Consider the following 18289-nt stretch of genomic DNA (forward strand, 5'->3'; position numbering starts at 1 on the left):
CAGTTATCACCAAATTTTATAAAAAAAAATTAAAAAAAAAAACTAAAATTGGTTCCACAATCCACTATTAATTTAAATAAACATAGTATCTAGTTCTACAACAACAATGGTAGTAGTTATTACCAAATTCTAAAAATTTTAAAAAAAAAATTAAAATTAAAATTGGTTCCACCATTACACTAAAACGATTGTTGCACATACAAAGAAGAGAAGAGAAGATAATGAAATGTTATGAAGGGCTTTGATTTTATATATAAGAGGTAGGATAGTATATATCATGAATGTATAATGTGATACCTAAATTTTTAATTTAATACAATTATTTATGAATAAAAATAAAATAAAAAAACGATGGCTTATCAACATAAGCATATAGTTTAAGTGAGTCACCTAGAGCAATGGACAAGTGGTGGCCAAACATGCCACGTGCCACACAAAGACCATGCACACTCTTCTTATAAATATTTTTGGTCTCTGTTCCGTGAGATCAGCAAGCTTTGGAAGAAATATACATACAAGTTAAAGGTGAATTATATTATATATTGGGTTATCATAATATATTTTTTATATGTCTTAAGTTATTATAATATATTTTATAAATATTTTGAGTTATCATAAATTATTTTATATAATTTATATTTTATGATTATGTTAATGTTTTAATTGTATGAATTATTTTCTGAACTTTATTTGTTTAAATTAAAACTCATAGATATGTTTGTTTAAATTTTAAAAATTATTTGACAAAGATTTTATAAATAATTATGTTCTATAAGTAGTCTCACGCCTTGGAGAACTTAAATAAACCATTGGTCCCTATTTGACCACCTTGTGATCCTCTGTTTATCATAGATCTATTGCCCACTGTTTGACTTAGAATAATATAGAATTATAGTTTCTGTAGTTTCCTATTTTATTAGCATTGAATAATACGAAGTACTCTTTTTGTTTGTTTCAGCAGTTGGGCAATTGTATGTCTACCTTGGAATAAAGGCTTTTTTTTTTTTTTGACCTTTCATAAATTTTTCAAAGCTGTTCTGCTCTCATCCAGACAGTATTCACTCAGTTTATAAAATGTGAACAAACAAACAGCTACTATCACTACATTCAAACAAACAGTAACTCGCCAACTCATGCATGAAAACTTCTTACAAGTTGAAAATTGATAATAAAAAAACATAAATTAAAAGCAAAAACTAAAAACTATTTTTGTCCGATAAATTATAAGCAAAAACCGCACCAGACCACACCAATTTTCAATAAAAAATAAAACAAGAGGAGCTATAAGCAATCCCAGAAGCTGCACCAAAAAAGGCCAAAAGAGAATTCAGAGAGGGGTTCGTTAGGGCAAATAACTTACTGATATAAGGGTGCCTAATAAACAGTAACAGCAGCTGAGAAGAGAGAAACTGTTTGGCAACACCTATACAACAGCATATCATCAAAATATTACTTCATACAGTGCATACCAGCTCTCAGGGAAGGACAGGACAGGTTACAGATTATACCAAAGTTCCATCTCAAAAGTCCACAACTTTTATCTCTAATCTTGAATATGATCATAGTCCCCATTTTCTGGAGATTGGTGAGCTCCATGACCTACCCTTCCTGCAAATCAAGAACATCCCAATTAAACCCAACACAAACTTAACCGGTTAGGATTAGTTATTTTCTGACATGAACACGAATGTGACATGAACCGATAACACGAATATTAAATGGGTCAAGTTAATGTTGAGATAGTTTTGACACAAACCCAAAAATGACATGACACAAATATGATCAACATGACACAACACCCACCCCTAATCCCAACCCTCTCCCACAGACACCACACAAAAACACATGCCCAGGCCCACAACCCATCAAGTAAACGGTACCTGTAAATTCATAACCAGCATTGATTCTAGTGTCTGTTCCGCTCCTCCAGTCAGTTGCCCGTGAATTTGTTACCTGCACATCACGAGGCTGAATGATGAATTGACTACCACTAACACTTTGATGATCTTCACTGCTTCTGACCGGGACTCTTCCAGAAGAATCTACTGCAGATTGGAAGCCAACACCAGAAACTGATGCCCCAACAACTTTTGCATCAGCAATTATATCCTTCTTGGTGTCAATAAGAAAGGTGCCAACAATTACCTGTGGACACACAACCAACTAGTAAGCAATACATGTAAGAGAGGACTGCTTGTCACCCTCAAGGAGCAAAAAATTAGGTAAGAACTATGGCAAAGCAATTCTTCATTGGCCAACAGCATGTTAAACATAAATTTAGCTGTTGTTATCCATTAAAGGCATGCACAGGTCGGTTTGAGTTGGTTTTAGGGAAAATCGTCAACTGTATCACTTTTTACAGATTGAGAATTTTACAACCCACCGCCAACATCCATTCCTGACGGTTAGGTTAAAAAAATTTAGGTTTCAAACCAACAGTTTGTGCTGGATATAAATACAAAATGAGAAAGAATATCAATGAACATACAACCTTGTTTTTTTTCAAACTATTCAAACAAAAAAAAATTATTTATTCCAATTCCTGACGCAAAATTCACAAATTAATCAAATGTATGATGTTTGAAATTATGTTTCACAAATTAATATACAAAACAATCAAATTAGAAAGGGGAGGGGGGGGGGGAAAGCAATGAAAATGAGGGGTGGGTGTCATCCAATTAATGATAGTAGGGTTACAGAGAGGTTGTGTGTGAATAAATGGAAGGTTGGGTCGCTTTGTAGACGGGTTGACATACTGTAACCCGTAGGCCAACCAACCACCAATTTTTATCATCTAACCACCCGACTTTTCAAACCACTCCGGTTGGTTTGGGTAGGTGTGGTTTGGCTTCTTTTTTTTTTTTTTTTTTTGCACACCCATAATTAACTCAATGCACAAGAAGAAATAAAATCTTACGTCTAGGTGTTCCACAGACATTGGTGCTCCAAGAATTAGATAAAGGTATTGTTAGTTGTTTAATCTCTCTCTCTCTCTCTCTCTCTCTCTCTCTCTCTCTCTCTCACACACACACACACACACACACACACACAGAATCACACATGCAACAAAACAGCAGAAGATAAGTGTTGTCCTTTAGTTCATACAGATGATTGTTTCAACTAAGATTACAATTTACAATTGAAACGCTAACCTGTACTGGGCCTGCAGCCTTCAAGGGTCCACCAATACCACCCCCAATGATATGGCCATCAGTACTCGAGAGGCAGACACTCAACCCACCAGTTCTCCCTCCGAGCTCAGTACGGATATAAGATCCAGAAAGTGATAGGATGTCAAACCGTCCCTGAGATTGAAGTAAGCAATAGAATTACAATATATCAAAAAAAAATTGTTGAAAGGACTGCAAAACCACATTTCAGTGCATCAAGTTGTCTTGCAGAATAATGTCAAAAAGGTGGAAATCTAAGCAAAGGAAGAAGCGTGTTTTAGCAAAAGATAGTTGCTTTAACTGAAAGGTCAGTTCTCTGCCTCACCATTTACTGTCCTTTCAATTTTGATAATTTGGTGGAATAAAGACATCAAATGAATGAGGGAGATTTCAATTTCGACAGAACATGTAAAACCTTGTAAGGTTAATCAAATGGGTTTACACATTTAAGCCTTGCAAGAGAAAACATGGCAAAGAATGTCTCATTGATTTTTTCTTAATCCATCACTTAGGTCTCCAATCCATGTGTTGTGGTAGTAGGGGAAAGCGATAGACTACGGATGTGCTTAAAACAAAAAGCAAGAGAAAGGTGTTGAGCAAGAAACCTCACTCTTCTTAACCTACGGTTTTGTGGAGTTTCATAAGGGGTACAACCAATGTTTCCTAGAATGGGGAAGTGTATGTTCTCAGAAGCTTTGATTCAAATAAGAAGTCACGGCACCTTTGGAGTTGTGTAATTTGTGCAGTATTGTGGGTTTTATGGTTGGAGAGAAATGCAAGAATCTTTAAGACAAATCAGATGATATTGGTGGCTTATGGGGAAAATTTCTATTATTTGACTTCTTTTTGGGCATCGGTTTCAGCACCTTTCAAAGGAATTGTTTTGTTTCTTATTGGTAGTAATTTGAGGGTGTGTTTTGGAAATATTTTTTTGGTCTCTGTCCTCAGAGGATTTCTTGTCCTCCACATTTTTATTTGTATATTATATCTCTTTCTTTATTAATAATATTTCTTTTTTCGTTGTTGATTAAAAACTAAAAGTAAAAAAAAAAATAGCAGAAGTGATAGGGCAAGAAGAGTAAATGGCCTGGACAGCCAACCATTTTTGTTATAATGATCAAATATAAATATGGAGTTCTGAAAATAACATGTTTGACCTATGAGTAAGCTTAAGGAAATAAATAAAGAAGAGGAAGAAGTAAAAGATAAATTCCTCTTCGTATCTCAATTTCTTGCTTCACTCAATTGATGATGTATCCTTTTGAAGTGTCAGCAAAAATAACTGATAAAAAACTACCTCATATGTAATGTTGCCTCCAGATGTTGCTGGCTGGCGCAGACACGGATTAGAGATGGAACCAGATGCAGACAGAATACAGATCTCACGCTTGGTTTGTTGCATGAACAACATAATCTTCTGGTGTGTGTCCTATACAATGCATATATATTTTGTTAGGACTACATGTTTATAACTAGAAGAAAATAGTCTGATTTAGAAGAACAAAAAGAAAATCCTAATAGGCATCAGCACAACAATCAAGAAACGTAACATAGTGATATATCATCACTTGCAACCAAAAAATCTAAGTAGAGAAACCAGTCTATAACAGCAGAAAAATAGTCAAATTATCATTAGCACAAAAACCTTACAGCCAAAACTGAATCATACAAAGCCAAATCGACCATAACCCAAGCCCTTGCCCTGCAATTGGACCTTTGGAATTTTCAGCGACCAGATCTTAGAAACTCATGTAAACTTAAGCTTCTAAAACCAAACCAATGTTACCCCTTTTTATTAAAAAAACTATGAATTTCCTAGTGATCAAAACCCACCTCAAACCCAAGATGTAGGATGCACTATCCAAATTTCCTAGTGCTGTTCTACATTATACATCGCCTCTTGAATCTTTTTATTAGGATTTAATTTAATATCAGTTTTTCAGATCTTATATAAAACAATAGAAAGAAAAATTTTATTGCGATCCAATTTAGAGGTTGTACAATCTGTGAAAGTCTTGTAACTAAAGCCAGTGTGAAAGAAAAGCATCATCACATGATCACAAACTTTGCAATAAAAATTCAGCCAGTCAACAATTGTTCTCCGAAATGTAAGAGAATGTTACATTGAAGGGAGTAGACGAAGAAGATTTAGCCTGCAAAACTCGTTAACTCATTACTGAATAAACGGGGTACTGAGGGAAAGTTTCGTCATTAGTTTTCCATAAAAACGCTGAAGAGTGCAATCTGAGATACCAACCAAAAGAAGAAGGATATTACTCCATATAACTTCCTAAGGATAAGCAGATTAGATTCCAGCAAAAAAACGAAATTCTAAAAGGTAGCAATAAAAATTACAATAAGGCTTAATTTCCAAAAAGATAATGTAACAATAAAAATTCTAGAATGTAGCAGACTTCCACCTCTCTCTTTTTTAAAATTTTTTTTCCTTTAAAGGTTGTGTATAAAGAGTTGCAGTAAACCACTGCAGTGCTTAAGTTTGAGTCAGTTGTTCTTGTATTCCACAATTGCTTAATATATAATATACACTACAAATGAGGCAAAAAAGCAAGCAAGCAGGAAATGAAATGAAACAATAACTGAGATGTAATTTCAGGTCAACAGTCCAAAACATATGGAACAATCACAGCACGCACAAGAGAATGCATATTGACAATAACAATTAATTCTATATAAATGACAATTTTTTTATGACAACATTAAATTTAAAGATGTGCAAGCATACTTCACCAGCAGCTACAGAAATAATATGTGGAGTAAAACCTTGCCCCGCATTACCTGCATCACCCAGGTAGATGTAAATGCATCGAATAAGTATTTACATATGTATCTCTCAACCACAACAGATTGATATGAACTTAGACATTATTGTAAAACAATAAAAAGTTCCACAACACAAGGAATGATATTGTACATAAAATTGTGTATTGAAAATATAATTGCAATAATTTTTTCAAATGAGAAAGAGAAAACTAGGTATGGAAAGCTACTCTTAATCATCCAAATGCACAAACAGGTTTAGAAATATGAAGCACTTCAGAGAAGCAGCTATAGAAGATATGCCTGCATCTTACAAGAATGAGATGAGCAGCTATAGAAGATATGCCTGCATCTTACAAGAATGAGATGAGCAGATTTAATCATCAAATCATATTTATAAAAAGTTATCCGCAGATGTTCATTTCTATAAGCAGTGAAAGACATCAATGAAGAAATAAGATATCCACATTTCTTTGTAAAAATCACATTGCATGTAACACCTCTAACATGGATAACAGATCGTGTCTACACCATGCAATAAGTCAATTTTATGCAATGTTCACCGGAATGTAACCAAACCAAACCTTAAATCCCATCAAATGGAGTCGGGTTCATGAATCCTTCTTCTCCACTCGACTCTATCAAGCTCCATTTAGTTAGTCAAATTAAGGAGATTCATATCTCCACATACTACACTAGCCCACATCAATCTAGGTCTGCCCCTTCCCCTAACACTTCCATCTGCTATCACTGTATCGCATCTCTTCACTACTGCTTCTGTTGGTCTCCGTTATATATGACTAAACCATCTCAATCTATTCACTCTCAACTTATCTTCTATCGGTACTAATCTTATCCATTCACGAATATACTCATTTTTAACTCAGTCTTTTCTAACCTTGCCACACATCCACCTTAACATCCTCATTTCAACAACACTCACATTGCCCGTATGTTACACTTTCGTGGCAGAAAACTTGGTTTCTTGTAGCACAGGTTGTTGATAGGTCACAGTAGATAGATAAGATAAGACAGTGATACATGGTCTTTGCAAGCTACTCTGGTTAAGACATTGTTGACAAAATTGAATTTAGACTCTCTAGGATCCAATTAGATTGTACTCTGGAATATCACAGTTAATAATATTTCCCAAGATCAAGTACTAGATGTAAAACATTGTAAGATAAGATTAAACATATTGAGATGAACAAAAGTCATATTCTCTGTGAAATTTGGGATCAACCCTAATGTTCTCTCCTCCTCTTCTGGTGTCACTTTCCTCTTTTGCTTTGATCTTCCATCATATTTACCTCAGATCTAGTCCAACTAAACACCATAAACCTAGTCATAACTCATGATGCAATAATTGCAAAATCAAGGTCAAAACAAAAATGAGGAAGAGAACGAGGTACTAGAGCTCGAGTGAATTTTTTATTTTCATTTATCTACTTGGACAATTGAATTAAAAATAGTTAATTTTTTTTTAAAAGAAATTCTTTTAATGCCTGTGCACTTGGGGGAGGGACATAAATTGATCACATGCCAGTCACATGACTACTCAAGTGACATGACAAGTTGAGCTATCGCGTCATGACATGTTAGCAAGTGAATGCTTAGGTTGAATTATGGATTAGAGCCCTATAAATGTGCAAGTCTAAGAAATGAAAGGTATTTTTTTGAGTGAAAATCGTTGGTTAAAAGGATTTTCAGTAAGGCTTGTTGTGCACCAAAAATTCAAATTCATCTTGTATCAAGATATCCAGCATAGAATTGGCAACCAAATTTCTGGTTCAAAAGTCCACCAAACCCAACCATCTAGGGCTTCAGTTTTTTCAAAAGATTACAAATTCAGAAAGTGCATTTTAAAATGCTTGTAAACTCTATCCAAAAAGCATTAAAGGACTCCATAAGTTATTGAACCAACCCGTCAAACGACTTGAAGTTATTGATTCCTCAACTATTAAGGGAAAACACACCAAAATCATCATAATCAAGAAATCCCCTAAAAGCAAGAAGAAAACTAAAGTTCAAGAAGTTTTTTTGTTACATTTTTTTTGTGCCGAGCGATTTACATGCACTTGCACAGCAACATCTCAAACATACTCTATCTAAAAATAATTAAAAACATCATCACAAACATACTCGTGACCAGGTGGCAGCAGATACTACTTGAGCAGTTGATATTGGACAAGATTATAAACTGCTTAATCAACAGGGGAAAAAAACACCTTCTGCAGGCAAATAGAATGCAAATTCACATGCCTTTATTATCTTAAGCTTCACATATTCAGAATATTTCAAAAACCCACCAAGGGTAACCAACTAGGTCATTTGAATGGAATATATATTGGAAAGGACTATTGTTGGCAAAATGAATTTGAAAACAACCATTTAGAAAATGGCAGACCATGAAACAATAGAGAATTGACAAGGCATATTGATTATGCCTAGGGTGTGGCAGCAGCATAACAAAACAAGGGGCTTCATGAACATAATAAATGTCTCTTCCTCAATTGTATGCAAACATAGATGCCCATATTTTCGTCTTGAATTCAATACATTAAGCAGTAAAAGGGATTCAAAAATCCACCAAGGGTAACAAAATAGGATTTAACTTGGTCCTGTATATATATATATATATAATGGATAAATTTGGCTGTATATATTTTTAACTACATTAAAACCATGCTGCTAATAAAGCCAAATCACATACCAATACTACTACCCAAATAAATGTTTATCAAAAAATAGAGACCAATAGGGTTGGATGAGACACTCCCTTATCAAGTTATCAGGCATATGCCTACGTAGGTTCGAGTCTGCCTCTGCCAGTGCAGCTTCTCTTATCACATTCATCACATACCGATTATAAAAATAATACCCAAATAATTGATTTGCCACATTGGCAACACTTGGTTAACTTTTGCACAAACACATGAGCATATAACCACTTGAATCTAAAAAACTAGGCATGGAAGTAACATAACAAATTGAAAGGTTCCATACATAAGGCCCTTGTGAAATCAAGTAAAGATCGAGTCTTTAAAGCAGACTACAGAAGATTGCAACACAAACAAACAAACAAAAAGTTCGTACACAATGTATCCCCAAATATTACATGCAAACACAAAATCAACCCAAAAAAAAAAACAAAAAAAAGCCCTCTTCGCATGAAATTACAGAAACAGAAAATCTCTGAAAGGACACAATTTACACAAATTTGTACATGCAACAAAACAAAGACACAACAGAACATTGAAACCACTGCAAAATCAAGGAATTAGAGAAGGAAAATTAGGGTTTAGAGAGACCCACCAAGAGCAGCCAACTGGGATTTCTTCGAAGGAGAAGACAGAGACGAAGCACCAACGCCACCTCCAAAGGGCTGTTCCTTCTTCTTCGTCAAATGCGACGACGACGGCGCTCTCTTCGCCGCCGCCGCCTGCTCCGGCGTGCCGTACTTTCTAGGTCTCCCTCTCTTCCTCCGCACGCTCTCTAACGGTGGCGTGACAGCCGATGGAACGGGGTTAGGGTACACCATGTGAGGGGCTCTGTTGTCAGCGTTTTGAAGGATTCCATTGGTGGGTGAAGTGGCGGCGGGGCTCTGGTGGTGCGGTGGCTGAGGCTGGTGGTGCTGTTGGTGGTGCTGGTGGTGCTGGTGGTGGTAGTAAGAGCTTAGTCCACTTTCATTCGGTTCCATTCGCGAGGAGAGAGAGAGACAGCGGGAGAGAGAGAAGGGTATGTGTGTGGTGGAGGAGTACGGGAGATTTTTTTTTTTCTTTTTCTTTTTCTTTTGGAGTTTTTAGTTTTAGGTTTTTATTGTATTGTATTGGAGTGATGGGTTCTCAGCCCTTGGATTGGCATATCTCACAATGCACACAAACGATATATTCTCCGTTTAATTTCCAATAATTATTTTTGAGAATTTTTTTTTTTTTTTTTTTGTTGCTTTTTGATGAAATTTTTTTTAGGGTATTCGAGTCAATAATCCAATCTTGTATTTTTTATGCCCGAAGGTCCACACGCAACTTTATTATGTCTATAAAAACAAGTTTTTATGAAATAACAAAAATATCCATCTATATATATGTTCATGGTTCCCAACTCAAATCCTAAGCAAAATCATTTTCTCACTCTCTTTCTCTCTTTACTTCGTCGCTCATCGGGTACATTCATCGGCAATGATGACACCGTTGCTCCTCCCTTCACTGCCTCCGTCTTCTTTAAGCAGAACTCTAGCTAGTTCGCGAAGTCGTCAACAACGAAGGGACTCTGAACTAACTAGATCATCGACAAGTCTGTCGATATAGTCGCCATTAGGTCTTTCTTTCTCTCTCTAAATCTCTACGTCATCTCTCTAGATCTGAGCGATCCACCACAAAGATAACAATGTATACATATTGTTCATTTTATTGCTTAGTCACTACTAAAGATATTTATCTGTGAAATAGCTCTCTCTGTTTTTCAATAATTCGTAGTTTTGCTGATCTTGTCAAATTCTTGTCATCATAGTCTTCTCATACAAGGTTGATGATCAAATTGTGTGATGGTGTTTGATTCTTTTTAGTTTGGACCTGATATCAATCCTAGTATAGAGCTATTAAATGACCTTCATGCTGCTTTCCATATTTTATACCTAAGCTAGATGGATAATTGCTTACATTATTATTATTATTATTATTATTAGTAGTAGTAATCTTTTTATATAAATATACATTTTGAATTGAATAAACTGAAGAATGCTTCGATTTCACCATTCAGAAAACCCCTCTGTTTGCAAGTTTGATTGTAGGTTTTTGAATCACAAAGAAATAGAATTTAGTGTTTTTTTTTCCCCCTTTCCTTTCCTTTTATTTTTTAATTTTTTCACTTCTCAAGCTTTTGACTTGAAGATCTAAATATTTTGCTAGCATGATAGCATGGATTCAAGAGATGAACAATAATGTTCAAAATTTCACAAAACCGATCTTGCTCTACCACCACGCCGCCCTCTATGGTGGCTCTTGTGTTTGGTGTATTTCTCAGATTTGAACAGATCACTCTTCAAATCTAGATCTTCTTCTTCTGCATCACCATTTTTCTCTCTTTTTTTTAGCACCATTTTTTCTATTTGAATTCAACAGATAGTTGTAGTTATTTTGTTGTTGATGTTGATGATGTGTTGTTGTTGATGAAAATGAAAATGAAACAGATTGAACAGATAAAGAGGAAATATTTGAATAGATAAAAAAATCAACAAATAAAAAAATTGAAAATTTTGAACAGATAAAAAATTTAAACAGATAGGAGTTTTAACAAATAAAAAATTTCAACAGATAAAAATAATTTCAACAGATAGTCAATGAAAATCAAATAGATAAAAAAAGTGAAGGGGTAAAATTATAAACAAAATGTTCTCCAGGATTTATCACCAAACTATTTCACAAAGTATGGATCTCTCATCAACAAAAAATATTCCACATAATACCTTATACCCTCATTATATCGGATTTATCATCAATTAACCCCTTTTTTTATTTCTAAATCACTAAAAAAGTAAATTATTTGTAAACAATTTTTTTTTGTTAAAATGTGATAAATATTTTATTTTTTTAACTTTAACTAATATATAAAAAATTTAGTAAGAAAAATACAAAAATTGTATTTGAGTTTGAAAATTAAAGGAGTGTTATGTACGTTTACAATTTATTAGTTTCAATATAATAATAATAATTTTTTTTATACGTACGGTATGTTTTTAATATTATTTTGAAAATAAAAAGTTATTAGCGATATGTAGTTGTTAACGGTGGGAGATAGTCACTGGTCATAAGTGAATGAGGTGAGTGGCGGTAACTAGTGACAGTGGCCTGGGTAAATTTGTTGACAATGATATTCAAAATTAATGATTGGAAGTAGGAGATTGGCTATTTTGGAAAGATGGTTAAAGTTATTTTTTAATTTTTAATCTATTTTTATTTCTCATATTTTTTTATATCTTTTCAAAAAAAATAAAATAAAAAATTTAAAAAGTAAGTTTCTAACCATCTTCCTAAAACAACCCATAATTAATGGATGTGGGTAATGACCAGCTAGAATGGGAGACAGAATAATTTGGGTTATTTTGAGAAGTTGGTTAAAAATTTTTTTTTTCTTTTTTTAAAAAAATATAGGTAATGTGACCCAAAATAGATTAAAAGTCTCCAAATTGGCCCTTAATGAAATTGTTTTCAAAGCAAGTGAATGTAAATTTGTGGGTAGTTATATACAAACACAATTTCATATACAAAATGATGGGTCTCATTTTCAATAGAGGCTAAAAGCTACAAAATTAATGGATATTTATAAATATAAAAAAAAAATTGGGTGTTTAATTTCAAATTCAGGGTTAAAAACTCAAAGTGAAGCCTTCAAAGTGATAATTTTGGGTGTTTTGTTTGTTTTGTTATATAAAACAAATAAGTTTTACTGTTTTCAAAAAGAGAAATTTATTTGTTCTAAAAGTAAAATTTTAATTGAATACTAAAATTTATAACCTTCAGTGCAAAAAATAAAAAAAAAACCTTCAACACCATTATCACCACAACACAATAATCTAACGGTGAAATTTTACTCAGTAAAAAAGGCTAGTGAAATTTTACTAGAGAGAATGAAATTTTACTGTTTCCAAGAAATTGACATTTCTAATAAGCGCTAAAAATTTCAAAATTGAAGATCAATTGCAAAATATAGGTAATTAATCACAAATTTAGGACTAAAAGTTTCAAATTGTTAGGAATTCCAAAATGACCAAAAATTAAATTTCATTGCTTTTGAATTTTGTTTCAAATACCTATTTCTTTGCTCTCACTCTCAACTGCTTAAAAAACATAAATATATAATTTTTGGGGGGAAAAATTAGTGATGCCTTTTGAGCTTGTAGAATACTAGTATTTGCATATAAAAAAATATATTTGTCCAAATTATCAAGTAATCCCATCCCTAGTTGTCATAAAATAAAAAACAGTGTTATCCTATACCATTAATGAAAGAGCAAATACAAAATCTTGATTGGGTCATTTAATTGAAAACCATTTCTTTGGATAAGTAATTCAAAACTACTTATTTTCTTTGCTGCTATTAGTTTTAACAATGGAATCAGCTTATGGTTTATTAAATGACATTAATTATCTTAATTGTTTGGATTGAAGGAGTATTCTTAAACCATGCATGGACTTGCCTAGTGCACCCATATAATTCCCTAGGGAGTTTCCACAGGCGGCGCCAAATGAAGCAACTAACTCTCTCCGACCAGCACGATATTGTTCGTTTTGGAGTAAGGTAAAACCAGTAGCTAACCCCTCACGGCTTTAAAAGATCTCGTACTAGTCTAAGGGAGTTAGTCCACTTATGTAGTGGAGCTGTGATCTCTCACAGAGTGATGTGGGATGTGTGGACTTGCCTAGTGCACCCACATTAGTGTTCAACTATGCATCACGAAATAGTGTTTTGATAACATGAAATTGAATATAAAGGATCGGACGCTGGTGTGATTGATGTAGTTATTCAAATGAAGTTTTTAGTTAATGTTGATTTTGAATCATGACTCGTTGGTATAATAATATAAGAAACGAAAACAAATTTTCTGTACAACGGAAAACAGTGACAATGGGAGGCTGACCTTGGCGGTGGCATACTGTAGTGGCAGCAACAATTGGCGAGGTGGGGGGAGGAGGAGGATGATCCTTTTTAGGGTTCAAAATGCAGAGACAAACACTTTTTCTTGTATTGTGTTTTGGACTGGACACTCAGACTCAGATGGGTTGCTTACCCAAAACTACACATACACCATATAAAGGAGGATATATGGCTCAATAGATGTTTAATCAAAATTTCTACAATAGCTTTTTATGTTATTATTATAGAAATAATTTTCATGCTTCTAAATCAATAAATTTTTTTATTTGCACTTCAAGTTTAATATTCAAAACCACACAATTTACTTGTGTTCTATTGTGTTTTACATTTGAGCAACAAAGAATGACTTTTTTTTCCCCTTCAATTGTACGATATTTTCCCAAACCCTTCAATAGGTAGCTTTAGAGAAAAGCGATTTGAAATATTTAAATATTGATGTGCCTGAGCAGAATTTCAAATATAGACACTCCTTCAGATGATTAACATAGGATTAGCAGCCACAAATAGTAAAGTTATATTCATTGCTTGCATAACATTCCACAGAATTAAAAGAAAAACAATTGTAACATAGCCCTTCATGGACTTGCCTAATTTTACAGTATGTACTTGTGTCATCACCATTGTTCGGTGCAAGGTATTACCGCCACTGTTTGAGCTTTCTTTGCCCAACTCTTTGCCCTGAAACCTTAACTCGAGTGTTTAAACTCAAAACCCCTGTCCCAGCTCACAAGAGTTAAACATCATCATCAACTTCATTATTGTCAAAACAAACCACAGCAGTAAGAGTTGATAACCATGCCTCCAGCCCAATCTGAGCATTTTTCTTCCTTGTTAGTTCCATCTTGCCAACAGCCTGCTTGGGAACTCCACATTTCATTAGGACAACCTCAAGTGATTTAAATGTAGAATCATCGAGCTGAACAGAAGATTCCATCATCTCTTTAAAAATTCCCACGGCTTCTTTGAATCTCCCATCCGATGCATACAACCCTAGCACATGATTATAACTCAACAAATCAGTCAGAAGTCCCAATTCTCTCATCTTTTGTGCAATCTGAATAGCTTCCTCAAACCTCCCAAGTCTCTTGTACATACACAACATCATAGCATGTGAAAACTCATTTGCCTGTTCTTTTCTCTTGAGGTTCTCAAAAATATCTTCTGCTTGTTTAACCATAGATCGCTCGCTGTAGAGATCAATCATACAATTTGAAGAATATACATCAGCACCAACATCAAACGATTGTAGCATTTTGTACGTTTCCTCTGCTTCTTTCAAGTATCCAACTTTAGTATAAAGCTTAATCAAAGACGAATATATAACATTATTCATGGGTATGCTTGCCTCTTTCATTGCATCAACATAACTTATAGCTTCTTTAACACTTCCAATATCAGCAAACGCATTTATCAGTACACCGTAAACAACAACATCAGGGTGGACCTCAAATCGAACCATTTCTGCAAAAACTGCCTCTGCGGTTTTCAACTGACCCAACTTCACAAAGCTTGATATCACTGCACAATATGGGACACAATCACTTACCAATCCTGCCTGTTGCATTTTCCTCACATAGAGCACCGCTAAGTGTGGCAGATCGGCACTAGCTAGCATTTGGACGAGAGAATTGTAACTACATTTGTCTGGAACCACATCGTGTTCCTCCATACTGTCTAATAATTGGCAAGCCTTATCATATCTCTTGTTGATTCCATAAGCTTTAATCATCACATTGAACTCAAGAACACTAGGCTTTTTACCCTCTTGGCAACTCATGAAAACTTTCTCAGCTTCATCAACATGCCCACGTTCCCCAAATGCATCAATGTTGGCAGAGTAGCACTCGGGACTCATATTTCCTTCAAGATGAAACCTCATGAACCATAACCATGATTTGTCAAGCATGCCAGCTCCTATATACATTCTAGTCAAAGCTGATTGGGTGAATTCATCAATCTGAAGACCCCTTTCATCCATCTCCAAAATGAGATCTTCAGCTTCACCAACCATGTGTCTTATTGAGAATGCATACAAGAGGGTGCGGTAACTCACAACGTCCGGCTCAATCAAAACCTCCTTCATATTTCTGAAGTACTTTGCTGCCATTTCAATATCATCATGCTTAGCATGAAGAAAAATAAGAATATTATACGTCCTAGTATCAGGTGAGCACCGGAGCTCCTCCATTCTGCGAATTAATGAAGCAACTTCCTCCAGCTGGCCCCGGTTACCACATATGTGAATCATTGTGTTGAAAGTCACAGTATTTGGCACAATCCCATCTTTTAGCATCCTTGCAAACGTTTCCGATGCTTCTTTAAGTTGCCCAGCCTTGCCAAATGTGTCTATCAGGGTATTATATGTGTATGAGCTCAAAGAAACATGTCCCCGAGAATCACCATTCATTGTGGTAGATATTGTTGGGGTGCTAGTTCTTCCCTCATCAAATGAAGATTTACCCAACGACCACTTTTTGAAGAACTGCTCGGCTTTTTCAAATTCCCCTGCCTTCTTGTATGTTTGAACAACAATCCCCATAGTCACCTCATCGGGTTCCATTCCTTGTTTGGTCATCAATTCCAACCAACGAAGCGCTTCATTCTTGAGCCCACCTTTGCTATAAACATCAATCAGTGTACCATAAGTAGAATTTATCGGCATAATGCTTCTCTTCTCCATCTCATCCCACAAACTCTCGACTAAGCTCCACCTCCGCGCTTTCCCAAGAATCCTAAGCATTATGTTGTAGTGAATCACATTCAACTCGTAACAACCTTTCCTCTTGAACCAATCAAAGATCTCCAACGCCCGTTCCCAACTCGATTGCTCCTTCAAAATTATAGTCCTCTCCTTGTTACTCAAACTCTCTTCCCACGGCCTCAACGCCTCATCCAAATCAATAACTGTTTCCAAAGCTTCCAAAATTGCTGGAATACACCCTCCGTAACGTAGCCATTTCGTCGAACACTTGGTATGCGTCTTCTCCACCACACCATTCCCATTAACAGGAGTCAATTTAACCATTGAAGCTCTCTTGTTATCGATTCTAGAACTACCCTTTGTGTTTTTTCCATCTGGGTTCTTGATAGAACCATGTGGATTTGAGCTAGGCTCGTGAAGATGGGTTTTTGGGTCATGGGTTTGCTTATAGACTCTGCTAAATCTCTTGACATCTCCATTGGGATTCCTAGGAACTTCTTGATCTTGGTGTTTCTTGGTGGGTTTGAGATTGTTTGGCGGAGATACTGACACTAGTGGTGGATTGTTGGGTGTAGAGGTTTTTATGGAATTCAATCTGTGGAAGCAATTGGTATCTATATGTTGGAGCTTCACCAACATTTTCCCTAATTGTTTAAAGCCTATCCACAGTTGCTCTGCTTTTTTCTACACAAAACAAAGGTGACACATCAAATAGCCTATTTTTTTATTTTATTTTTTAAAATTTTTTTAGACATCAATTAGCCCTATCCACTTGGCCCAAAAACGTAAGCAAACTATAAAATAATAATAATAATAGTAATAATAATTAATAAAAGTAAATTACACTCACACCTCTTAAAATTTAATCTAATTACATCTCATCTCTTGACGTTCTGAAAATTATATTTAAACTTCTATGATTACTAGTCCTATTTCACAAACCCTTACTTATGTAAAAAATAACAATTCTTAGTAGAAAAATAGAGGAAATTCTATTGAAAAAAAAAGTAGAGCAAAGGGAAAAAAAAAAAACTAAGGAGGTAAAATAAAGCAAGAAAAGAAAGAGTGCATGAATTCAATATCTTTATTCCATTTAAATAATTACAATGATAGGAATTAGTGTAATTTTCTAAACATCAAGGGCGACATATATTAAATCCAAACTTCAAGAGGTGTAAATGTAATTTATCCTCCCAAAAAAAAGACTTAGGCCATGGTTTCGTTTTCACAATTTTATTTCAAAATTTTTTTAAAAGGTAAAAATTAATTTAGTGAAAAAAGTAAAAAAATAAAAATAATTATCATTTTTATGTAATTTTATCTTTTGGGAGGCTAGTAATATTTTTAAAAGTATTTTTTTAATATTTATTTTTATCAAATTAGTTTTCATTTTTTCAACAAAAAAAAAAAAAAAAAACCCAAACAAAGTCTTACTTCCAATTCAATAATTGGACCAGAGAGTCTACGTTTTGGAGTAATTATTGGATATTTCTGGACCATGGTCACATGGTGCTCTAGAGATGTTATGATTGGTAAAGAAGGTAAAATTTATAATTTTGTGTTAAGCGATGGGTGTACATGAAAGAACGCAGTGTCTTTTACATATAGTAACAATGATGACATGAACTCATTTAATATTTTACATATAGTTTTGCATGTCTTTTACATATCAGATTCTATATTTTTAAAAAGTTAACATATCAATATATACATCTTGCCTTAACATTGTCGTCTTAAAATTAATATCTTAATATATTCATGTCACGTACTTGTGTTGGTACTTCTTAATCCGTTACTTTTACAGTTGGTCGAAATTGAATATGATAGCTCTGAAAATATAGCAATATGTGCATGTTGGTCCACATCAAGAAAATTCAAGTCAAAAGGAAAATAAAATAGGGATAAACCTAGAATCCATCTAGGATTCCTTAAAAACCACAAGAATCAATGAGGTTTTGGTTTTGGGGAAAGACTTTCAAATTTT

At 34.4% G+C, this 18289-nt stretch overlaps 2 protein-coding genes across 2 annotated transcripts; both read right to left on the minus strand.

Moving 5' to 3' along the window:
• Nucleotides 1-1183: 1183 nt before the first annotated feature.
• LOC114266914 (AT hook motif DNA-binding family protein) lies at nucleotides 1184-9810 on the minus strand. Its single transcript, XM_028207873.2, has 6 exons — nucleotides 9264-9810; nucleotides 5914-5966; nucleotides 4468-4599; nucleotides 3153-3305; nucleotides 1881-2145; nucleotides 1184-1608 (listed from the first exon to the last, which is right to left on the minus strand). Exons 1-6 carry the CDS (start codon nucleotides 9646-9648, stop codon nucleotides 1544-1546), a joined length of 1053 nt encoding a protein of 350 aa, XP_028063674.2. The 5' UTR covers nucleotides 9649-9810; the 3' UTR covers nucleotides 1184-1543.
• A 4284-nt stretch (nucleotides 9811-14094) lies between these two features.
• Nucleotides 14095-17004, minus strand: LOC114266915 (Tetratricopeptide repeat (TPR)-like superfamily protein). The gene has a single exon (XM_028207875.2). The coding sequence runs from the start codon at nucleotides 16942-16944 to the stop codon at nucleotides 14338-14340; it is 2607 nt and encodes an 868-aa protein (XP_028063676.2). The 5' UTR covers nucleotides 16945-17004; the 3' UTR covers nucleotides 14095-14337.
• Nucleotides 17005-18289: the final 1285 nt, after the last annotated feature.

The sequence above is a fragment of the Camellia sinensis genome, chromosome 1, assembly GCF_055761805.1.
Source record: "Camellia sinensis isolate YWXY chromosome 1, ASM5576180v1, whole genome shotgun sequence".
Classification (NCBI taxonomy): domain Eukaryota; kingdom Viridiplantae; phylum Streptophyta; class Magnoliopsida; order Ericales; family Theaceae; genus Camellia; species Camellia sinensis.

Excerpts from the sequence above, each read along its gene's own strand:
- LOC114266914 (XM_028207873.2), bottom strand. The coding sequence starts at position 9,648 with ATGGAACCGAATGAAAGTGGACTAAGCTCTTACTACCACCACCAGCAC. Across the intron at positions 4,600-5,913 it reads TTTCTGTAGCTGCTGGTGAA|GACACACACCAGAAGATTAT; the intron begins GTATGCTTGCAC and ends TGCATTGTATAG. Across the intron at positions 1,609-1,880 it reads TGCTGGTTATGAATTTACAG|GAAGGGTAGGTCATGGAGCT; the intron begins GTACCGTTTACT and ends CTTGATTTGCAG.
- LOC114266915 (XM_028207875.2), bottom strand. The coding sequence starts at position 16,944 with ATGTTGGTGAAGCTCCAACATATAGATACCAATTGCTTCCACAGATTG.